The sequence below is a fragment of the Amphimedon queenslandica genome, unplaced genomic scaffold (genome assembly GCF_000090795.2).
Source record: "Amphimedon queenslandica unplaced genomic scaffold, v1.1 AMPQUscaffold_12793, whole genome shotgun sequence".
NCBI lineage: Eukaryota > Metazoa > Porifera > Demospongiae > Haplosclerida > Niphatidae > Amphimedon > Amphimedon queenslandica.
The window spans coordinates 3,541-14,087 of record NW_003546971.1 but is presented as its reverse complement, the minus strand read 5'-3'; the positions used below and the strand labels follow the sequence as shown (position 1 = coordinate 14,087).

At 34.8% G+C, this 10,547-nt stretch overlaps 2 protein-coding genes and 1 long non-coding RNA gene across 3 annotated transcripts; all 3 read left to right on the top strand.

Annotated features, from left to right (window-relative positions):
- The first annotated feature begins 250 nt into the window (after nt 1–250).
- On the top strand, nt 251–3,924 carry LOC109586745 (uncharacterized). The gene is made up of 3 exons (XR_002187213.1): nt 251–402; nt 3,573–3,687; nt 3,732–3,924. It is a non-coding gene; the product is annotated as an uncharacterized LOC109586745 (long non-coding RNA).
- A 20-nt stretch (nt 3,925–3,944) lies between these two features.
- On the top strand, nt 3,945–8,275 carry LOC109586744 (uncharacterized). Its single transcript, XM_020002949.1, has 2 exons — nt 3,945–4,027; nt 4,079–8,275. Exons 1-2 carry the CDS (start codon nt 4,025–4,027, stop codon nt 8,177–8,179), a joined length of 4,104 nt encoding a protein of 1,367 aa, XP_019858508.1. The 5' UTR covers nt 3,945–4,024; the 3' UTR covers nt 8,180–8,275.
- A 589-nt stretch (nt 8,276–8,864) lies between these two features.
- On the top strand, nt 8,865–10,100 carry LOC109586742 (uncharacterized). Its single transcript, XM_020002948.1, has 4 exons — nt 8,865–8,898; nt 8,974–9,882; nt 9,961–10,002; nt 10,056–10,100. The coding sequence occupies exons 2-4, from the start codon at nt 9,412–9,414 to the stop codon at nt 10,098–10,100; spliced, it is 558 nt and encodes a 185-aa protein (XP_019858507.1). The 5' UTR covers nt 8,865–8,898; nt 8,974–9,411.
- The last annotated feature ends 447 nt before the right edge of the window (nt 10,101–10,547 follow it).

Below are 10,547 nucleotides of genomic sequence, written 5' to 3'. Positions count from 1 at the left end.
TTGCAATTTGTGAAAGCATAACGTTAAATTGTAGCTCTAACCTGATTCTCTAATGACTGGATGAGCTGTTGTGAGACCTTAAATCTTTGAGAGGTGATATCCTAATGATAGTAAGGAGAATTCTATGAATGAATTTACATTAAATGCTAATCACAATCACTTACAACACAAGAAATGAAATCAGAATTGAACACATGCTTCCACGTGATTACCATTAATTATAAATCCACACAAAGCCCCACCTTTACTGCCACACCTACCAATTATGGCCATCGAGTACTGACGATCAAAGCGAGCATGAAGCGAGGGACCTGGAGGCTGGAAAGGCACTCAAGTCATGGTAGCTAGCTCTGGGGACCTGGCCACTGATCTGATGGTCAACCATAGATTATCAAACTAAAGGTAATACCTTTCATTGTAGTTTAATTTTTAATAATCTAATTAGATGTCACTTTATTAATGCATAGTCTCGTGCCCCGCCCCTTCACTTTTAATTAATTAATGCATTATTAAGTGTGTGCTTGAGTGTGTGTGTTTATCAAACTTTCTTATCAGTTGTAAAAAAACTTGTGCATTATGCATCAGAAAACATTATACATCCAACAGAAAATGCAATAAGAATGCATATTTTTTAAATTTTAGTTTTGATGAAATATATATACATGTACATGACCAAAGACCATGGTATCATTGGTATGTCCATAGGCCATTGCTTTTTTCACAATAATTGTCTCATTTTTAAAATGTTAATAACTCAAAAAATTTTGTCGGAATCAACTCAAACTTTTTACGTATCATAAAGACATCAAATTTTATCAGAAAATGTAATAAAAATTAGGGATCATTTTAGGGCTAATTTTCAGAAAAAAACATGGGCTATACTTAGTTATTTTTCAAAAATTGACTTGTTTTTTTAAATGCTCATAACTCGAAAAATATTTGTCGGAATTAACTTAAGCTTTCTACATAGCATAAGTACATCAATATGTATCAGAAAATGTAATAAAATTTGGGGGTGATTTTGGAGCCATTTTTCAGAAAAAACCATGGGCTATCAGGGAAGTAGAGCATGGTTGTTTCTCACCTCTTGTTTTTTCCACCAATGGCGGGCTGGCTCCTGTATGTGATGTAGTTTTTAGACGAATTGCATTACTGACAGCTGACAAACTTAACAAACCGTACAGTTCAGTAATCAATTTCATCAGATGCAAATTATCATTTTCAATTTTAAGATCAACAATTTGGTGTGTAAGGGGTACAAGGAGATCAATATATAGGCCCAGTGACTGTGACATTGATGTAGCAATCTCTGATGCTCGACTTCAATGTCACTAACATATTAATAAAGATTATTATTATTATTATTATTATTACTAATTTCACTTATAAACTCATTACTACTGATTTCTGATCCTATTTCAAATTCATTTTATTATTATTATTATGGGCTATAGCCTTGGGTATTTTTCAAAAATTGGTCATTTAAAAAAATGCTCATATCTCAAAAAATATTTGTTGGAATCAGTTCAAACTTTCTACATAGCATAAGTACATCAATATGTATTGGAAAATGTAATAAAAATTGGGGGTGATTTTGGAGCCATTTTTCAGAAAAAACCATGGGCTATAAGCCTTGGGTATTTTTCAAAAATTGGGCCGTTATTAAAAAATGCTCATAATTCAAAAAATATTTGTCGGAATCAACTCAAACTTTCTACATAGCATAAGTACATCAATATGTATCAGAAAATGTAATAAAAATTGGGGGTGATTTCGGAGTCAATTTTCACAAAAAAATCATGGGCTATAGCCTTGGGTATTTTTCAAAAATTGGCTGTTTTTAAAAAATGCTCATAACTCGAAAAATATTTGTTGGAATCAGCTCAAACTTTCTACGTAGTATAAGTACATCAATATGTATCGAAAAATGTAATAAAAATTGGGGGTGATTTCGGAGCCATTTTTTGGAAAAAACCATGGGCTATAGCCTTGGGTATTTTTCAAAAATTGGCTGTTTTTAGAAAATGCTCGTAACTAAAAAAAATATTTGTCGGAATTAACTCAAACTTTTTACGTAGCATAAGGACATCAATTTGAATCTGAAAATGTAATAAAAATTGGGGAAGATTTTGGAGCCAATTTTCAGAAAACACCATGGGCTATAGCCTTGGGTATTTTTCAAAATTTGCCCATTTTTAAAAATGCTCGTAACTTGAAAAATATTTGTCAGAATTAACTCAAACTTCTACATAGCATAAAAACATCAATGTGTATTAGAAAATTTAATAAAAATTGGGGGGTGATTTTGAAGCCATTTTTGAAAAACCATGGCATTATTTTGTCAAAAATTGCTTTTAAAAATGCTCATAACTCAAAAAATATTTTCCCAGAATAATCTTAAACTTTCTACATAAGGACATCAATGTGTATCAGAAAATGAAAATGGGTGTGATTTTGGAGCTAATTTTCAGTAAAAAAGACCATGGGTACATGTAAGTACGATTGGCGTACATGCCTAAATTGCAAAGAAAAGAGTGTTGTTGTCTGAGTGGCACTTGCTCAGGCTTGCCCCAATAAAATGTAGCTATCAGTCATAAAGTCTTTTCTGACTAAAAAATCAGATTCTAGATGGTTCTGTTTTAGGATTGTTTTTGTAGAGAGCACACTTGCACACCAAAACTAGTATCAGCACCTTATTTTACACCCTAATGTTACTGGATTCGTTCACTCCTGTTACTGTAAGCTTGCATGTAATATTGACCAAAATTGTAATTATTAAAAACATGTGTCTTTTTGACCCTCAACTCAATATCTCTGATCATATTGGCTTAATGGGCTATTCATGGCATTGTTGTGTGGTTGTACCCATTGAAGATAATGTCTATTATATTGTTAATCTCTGTATGCGTAGTATACTATAGAGAGCCAAATTAGGGCACATATCTTTTGTAGTGCACAATACCTTATTCAGTACTACTTTATACTTAATAAAAATACAGATTATGTATATTTTGATAAGATAAGATTTAGTAGTTACTAGTGCTATACAATTACTATGATAACTTCATTGTTTTAGCCCTGTTTTGTATAGAGGCCCCACCAGTTTTTAGCCCCATTTATGCCTCGCCTACAGCTATTAATGATAACCATGCACTGTACATCTCATCAAAATTTCTTTCCAGTTTTGCTTGTATCATATTTGCCTGATTAGAAGCCCAGCTTAAATAAATGCCCGTCGTTTAAATATTCTCACTATAGATGCACATATTTTACCCAATTTAGACTTTAGATTGCTCCAAATAGCTTAACTCTAGCAGCACAATCAGGAGACATAGGGAGGACATGGTTTCAATCCCTTCTTTGTTAGATTTTTATATTTAACGCAATTTTTCTCCGTGTTAGTACTGAATAAATGCCTGGGCTTCTAATCAGGCATATATGTTATATAAAACCATAAAACTTATGTTTCCTATTGAGTGGGTGGGATAGAAGTTAGTGTATCGGAGGAGCTACTTTTAAAATCTTTATTCCTATTTTTTATTTTCATTCCATATTTCTTACTTTTTATCTAGGTAATTAAATGCGTGCATAATCATAGTTAGGAAAAGTAATTTTAGAGCCACTTCCATTTGATATACTATTACCGTAGGCGGAGGGACTCCATCAGAGTGTCATATTATGCCTCAGGTAAGTAAAAACATTTTTAAAGCAATAATAATCTTTAAATGCAGGTCATTCATGGTACTGGAAATGAGGGTCTAATGTATTTCAGCTAGCATGTCTCGGAAGACAGAAAAATTTAAAAACTTAACGGTGATCAAACTTTTGGCAGCATTGATTTACAGTTTGCACATAGATACATATAAAAATGTGACCAAGATGTGACTATTTTAATTGTTTGTACAAAAAGATTATTATAGTGTGGTTTTTGGGGAGTGGCCATATAGGGTTTCATCAGCTCCTATCATTCGGTGATTGCTCAATTTTCGGGCTCATAAAGACATTACTATCTATCTTGCTGTCTATGGTAAGACTGAGTCCTCTATTAATGCTATTTTATATCCTTATCATCCAATAGGCTATGGCTAAATTACTGTTAGCATTGGCAGTAGCACAAGTGCTTAATGTAGCTGGTGAAATACTACAGATAGAAGTTAATGGCGAGTTTGGTAATGACACTGAAGATTGTCTCAGTGGCGAGGAGCCTTGTGCAACTTTAGATTATGCCCTAAATGGGACTTCCTCAAGCATCTCTTCCGTCCATTACCTCCTAAATCCTGACGTACCTCACGAGCTAAGAAACAACTACAGCTTTTATGATGGAACTAACATCGGGATATCCTCCTCTTTAAATGGGAGTAGAGCATACATCGAGTGTATAGGTAATAACACTGGTCTGTCGTTTGATCATTCGCAGAATTTGATTTTTCGTGACATTGCATTTAATCACTGTGGTTCTTCACATGTCACCACAAGTAATGATAGATCTAAACCTGAAAGAAATTTCACTTCATACCTCTACACTAACATAACCCTCTTCTTTATATTTTGTTGTGACATCACTTTTGATGGTGTCGTGGTTAATGGCAGTACTGGGACTGGTGTCGTGTTCTACAGCACTATTGGCAACAATTTCATATTAAATTCTAATTTCACTTACAACAGGCCAGTGGATGACAAGCCTGGAGGAGGTGGAGTAGCCGTGGAATATATATACTGTATTCCTGGTGATCCCAGTTGCGGCGACAAATCTGGAAATTCATTTAACTCGACTTTTTCAAATGGGGGCTCGTTTACCTTCCGATTATGTAGTTTTTTTAATAACGAAGCAAATACTAGCAGTATTACGGGGGATTCCTTCATTGTCCCTCATGCTAATACTAATGTGGCCCTTGGCCGAGGTGCTGGACTCTCTCTCCTACACAAAGGTAATATTACGAACTCTAGGATCGTTGTGGATAGTTGTACTTTTTCCCATAACAAGGCTGTTTGGGGTGGAGCTATGCTGATTGAGTTTCAGGACACCAGTCAAGAAAATGAAGTGAACATTACAGACTGTCATTTTTCTCAGAACAAGGGCTTTTTCAATTCTTGTAATTATGCTGGAACTGGAGGTGGTGGAGTTAGAGTCCAATTTGCATCGTTTCACGACCGCGTTATTAAGAATAAAGTGAGATTTATTAACGTTATGTTTTATAAAAACCATGCTTATTTTGGAGGAGGACTCTCGTTTTTCACTTTTCCAACATACAAAGATAGATCCAATAGCAACAATCTTTTCTTTTACAATTGCACTTGGAATAAGAACATTGCTAGGCTCGGCTCAGCAATAGATCTCTCACTTTGGAACATTAATGGATTTAGCGATGGCTCTCTTGTAGCCTCACCCTATTTTGAAGAGTCTACATTTGTCAATAACACTATCAAATATACTAAATACTATGGTACTCCAACTGGTATTGGTGCAGTCTACACTGACTCAGTGCCTCTCAAGTTCACAGGAAGTAATACCTTTTCTGGCAACATTGGTTCTGCTCTTGTTGCTTTAGATGCCACCATAGAGTTCAGAAATAACTCTGACACCTATTTTGAAGATAATGAAGGCTTGTCTGGAGGAGCAGTGACACTATTTAGCAAAGCATTCCTTTTGTTTGGAGACAATTGTAATGCCATTTTCCATAATAACAGTGCTACTTTACATGGTGGTGCCATTTCTTGGCAGAGTGTTGGGGATCACCAATTGATATCATCACGTAATTGTTTTATTCGATATTATGATACAAGTGCAGATCCTACTGATTGGAATGTCACGTTTAATTTTGATGGCAACAAGGCTGGGTTTTCTGGTGATGCTATTTTTGCCACATCACTCCTTGGATGTCTGTGGGGTGGTAGATCATATGGTCAGCTTTACGATGACACGAAAAGTGAATATCAAACTGTCTTTTGTTGGAATAGTTGGAATAGTACTGAAAAAGATATCTGGAACTATGATAGTGACTGTAACAGCACTAATCTTATTGCTACTTCACCTGCTTATTATTTTAATGAAGCAAATGGTACAGTACAGTGTGGAAAATATGATTGGTACAATATATCTGTTGTGCCTGGAAAACCTACAAAATTGGATGATGTCGTGATGTTAGATGATCGACAGAATAAAATTAGCCAGGATTCTGTAGTATACATGTATATGTATACTACTATTAGCAATGAAACCATGAAAAGTAACACAACGTATGTCACTAATGAAGCACTACCCTATAATAGAACTATAGTTAATGAGACTATACACTTGGGTACTATAATACCTCGTGTAATGGCAACAACTGTGAATCTTAGTTTCACCTCTTGCCCACCTGGCTTTTCTAATAAACAGTATGGAGATTCATGCAAACGTGGCAGTCTTCCATTTGTTAACATTTATAGCAATTTCTCAGCTGATATACAGTTTGGGTACTGGATTGGTAAAATAAATGATGATGATAGTCGTTATTATGTTGGTGAGTGCTATTTCTGTCCATGGAATATTACCACTATAAACGGAAGTCGCGTAGTTCATCAGAATTACATTCATCTTCCTGAAGATGGGACACCATTGGAATCCTTTTTCTGTGGTGGGTTGAACAGGAATGGTACCCTTTGTGCAAAGTGTAAGTCTAATTATTGTACTGCTGTTAATTCGTTAAAATACAAATGTATTGACATTGGCTCTCATAAGCATTATTACTCTTACACTTGGATATTTTACTTGCTGTTTGAGTATGTTCCAATCACACTTCTTATGATAGTCGTTATCATTTTCAACGTTTCAGTTACCTCAGGCCCAGCAAATGCATTCATTTTTTTTTCTCAGATTATCTCAAGCACATTTAGTGTTGATGCTGATGGACAGATTAATTATGAAACTATTACCCATCACGCTCCAGGCATTAAGCAAGCTTATATCTTCCTTTATGGTATATGGAACCTTGATTTTTTAAATGCAATTGATTATGATGGCTGGCTGTTCTGTTTAAGCCCAAAATTTGGTGCTTTACAAATCATGACTCTAAAATATATAGCTGCAGCTTATCCTTTAGTTATCATAGTCCTGATTGTATTCTTGGTGTGGTTATATAATAAAAACTATCGTTTTGTTGTGTGCCTTTTTCGACCAATTCATTGGTGCACTGCTCGCTGCATGAGGTATCTTAATATAGATCGCTCATTAATGGATGCATTGGCAACTTTTTTAATTCTTTCCTATGTCAAGTTTGCAGTTACTGCATGCTATATTCTTTATCCAAATCCACTTGTCTATGATGCTGCAAAGCACCCCAAGTATGTTGCTTATCTTGATGGTAATGTGGATTATGGATCACATGATCACATCCCCTATCTACTCATTTCTGTAGTAGCTGTCCTTTGGTGTATCCTGTTGCCTCTGATATTGCTTTTCTATTCTACTCGGCGATGCTATACTTTTCTTGATAAAACCAAAAAATTTCGTTGGTTGGAGCCTGGTGATTTATTTTATCATTTCCTCAATTCCTTTCACCATTGTTTCAAAGATGACAGACGCTATTTTGCTGCTTTCTATTTCTTCTTAAAGCTTATACTCATTGGAACATATGCTCTTGGCTTTGATTGGACAAAGCAATACATATACCAGCAAATCGTGTGTACACTGGCAATCCTTCTAGTTGGCACCCTTCAACCATATAGGGAAATGAAGTATAATTTCCTTGACATGGGAATGTTTTCTATCCTTGCTGTAGTTAATGTCCTCTCTCTTTACAGTCGCCATCAGCAAGCTGTCAATATCCCACTATCAAAAATTACCTTCTACTCTCAGGTCATTCTAATATTTGTCCCCCTGGTGTACTTCACTTTATACTCTATATATTTCATAATAAGAAATGTGTTTAGATGCAGAAGGAGGTGCAACATTGGCCCTGATGATGATGAAAATGAAGATGAGGCGTTTAATAATTTTATGAACGACGTTGAAGAAGAGGATCGTTTTGAGACTAACCATTATTACGGGGGTATCGCTGATGATGAGGATGCAGGGCAGCAGAGAAGGAGGGAAAATGAAGCATTGTTCAATAGGCCTAGCCCTGATTCAGTACAGTTTAGATCTAGGAGAGGTCGGACTGAGCCACTGAGGTCCCGTTATATGCCACGCCGAACTTAATTATTAGTAACTGATTTTTCTTTTTTTTTGCTGCTGCTATTGAACTGTTTGTGTGAACTTATTTTTGCTGCTAATTTTTTGTGTGTTAGGCTTATAGTGAAATTGTTAATTTTTTGTAAAAAAATTGTTAAAAATAATATTTTGAAATAATTATGAAGCACTGACATAGAGCACTATATGCACTTTATACTATAAGCAAACACAACATGCTATTTACATATACAGTGCATCAGTAGCTGGTTGTATGTATCTAGTACAATTTTTGATTGGAGTTTGTATTTGTAGCTAGTATTTTGGCCAATGTTTATGTATGCACCTACATGCATGTCACTAAAATTCCCAGACTTTGGCTATGCCATATACATTTAGATGAATTGATTGTAGACTTAATCATCAGCTTGATTTAAACACTAAATCAGTATTATAATAACAAAAATTATTACAGTCTTAGACTAACTTAATTTGTGTTTTGAATGACATTTGCAATGTTTTATGTATAGAGATATGCGGGCCTTTGATGTATCAGTGTGAGGCATTTTAAATATAATCATATCCGAAAGACAAGCGATTCTAAAAATTTACACATTAACTTGTTAATCTAATTAATGGGTTTGCACTTTATAAAAACAATCCAAGGTTATAAGCATATTGAAACAAATTTTGTGGTTTAGAGTCATGGCAGACTAAAAACAATCTGAGGCTAAGAAATCTGCTGGATGGTAATTTTGCATTTATATAAATTAATCATAGACAATACTATATCTATTGATTCTGTATAATTTTTAAAACTGCAGGGTCAAAAGGACAGCTGGTGCTTTTGGAAAAGCCATTGTTAATACATCTCAATATTTGCTTGATTTGGAAAGAGATGCAAGCAAAGCTCTTGAATCATTACTAAGGAAAGCCTGGGCCCATCATAGAGAATTAAGGATACTTGTTAGTGGGAAGACAGGTCAAGGAAAATCTTCACTCATTAATGGCATTCTTGGTGCTCATGTTGCTAGTGAAGGAGCTGGTGCAAAAAGATGTACAACACAAGTTGAAATGTATTCAGAAATCATCAAAGGTGTGCCAATCAAAGTCTTTGATTTTCCTGGCTTACAAGATCATACAGCAAATGAAGAGGAGTACATACAAGGAATGAGAGAAACATGCCAAGAGCTTAGTTTAGTCCTCTACTGCACTAAGATGATAGTTTTAATACTTGACTAACTGATGATGACAAGAATGCTATGGTTAAGCTAACAAAAGCTTTTGGAGAAAGTTTTTGGAACTATTCTGTGTTTGTCCTCACTTTTGCTAACCTTGAAAATGCTGCAAGAAAAGATGACAGAGATGCTGACGAGGAAGAACCAGATGAAGATGATGAGGAGGGATGGAAAGAATTAGAAAAAAGAAGATTTACAAGACGGTTGGAATTATGGAAAAAAGAGCTTCAAAGTTTTTTAGTGGAAGAACTTAAAGTAACACCAAAAATTGTATGCAACATTCCTGTTGTACTAACTGGTGATAACAGGGAGACGCACAAGAATCCCAAGTATATTACCTTGCCTGATCGTAAAAATTGGTTTGATGATTTTTGGGAGGCATGTATTGAGAGAAAAAAAGATAATAAATTAATTCTACATCTTGGAGAAATTGGGTCTAGATCTAGAGGTACCACTGAGTATGAACTGCTTAAAAAGCATAGAAATGAATATCAGGTAAAAGTCTTGATAAAAGTAGACTTAGGTCTATATATTGAATTATGATTTTAATTTGTGTCACTCTTTACCTTTTAGGAAGCTAAGACAAGCACTGAAAGATTTGAAGCCGCTAGAAATGTTAGTTTACATCAAAGTGATATTACAATAGACTTTAATCACTATATTTACAGTTTTTTGTATACAAAGAGTGGAAACAAAATACAGAGGTAGTTTGACTTTAAAATCCATAACTATCTAGATATATGATTATTAGATCTATTTATACAATTTTTGTGATAAATTCTCACGGTGGCGCGACTATAATAAACCATAGTTATAAAATGCCTCTCCCAGAGTCTCTAGAGAGACTAAATAGGTGTGGCTATTCCTATATGGTTAGCTGATGTCGACAGCTATGAAGTACTAGAGCTTCAGTTTAGACCTGATCTCCTTGAACCAGCAGCTCATCTTCTCAATGAACAATGGCCTAGAAGTTTAGAGGTAAGGTCAGTGTAGTTATAATTATACAATACTAAAAGTATGGGAAGTGTTTAATGGAGGGAAGACATCTTATGGTGGGTTTTCACCAACATGTGTTAAGACTATAATATCTGATGGATACAGACTTGAAACACCGTCAAATTCAGTATGCAATGATGATATGTAAGGAATACATTAATTAT

Excerpts from the sequence above, each read along its gene's own strand:
- LOC109586742 (XM_020002948.1), top strand. The coding sequence starts at position 9,412 with ATGGTTAAGCTAACAAAAGCTTTTGGAGAAAGTTTTTGGAACTATTCT. Across the intron at positions 9,883-9,960 it reads AGCATAGAAATGAATATCAG|GAAGCTAAGACAAGCACTGA; the intron begins GTAAAAGTCTTG and ends TTTACCTTTTAG. Across the intron at positions 10,003-10,055 it reads GATTTGAAGCCGCTAGAAAT|TTTTTTGTATACAAAGAGTG; the intron begins GTTAGTTTACAT and ends CTATATTTACAG.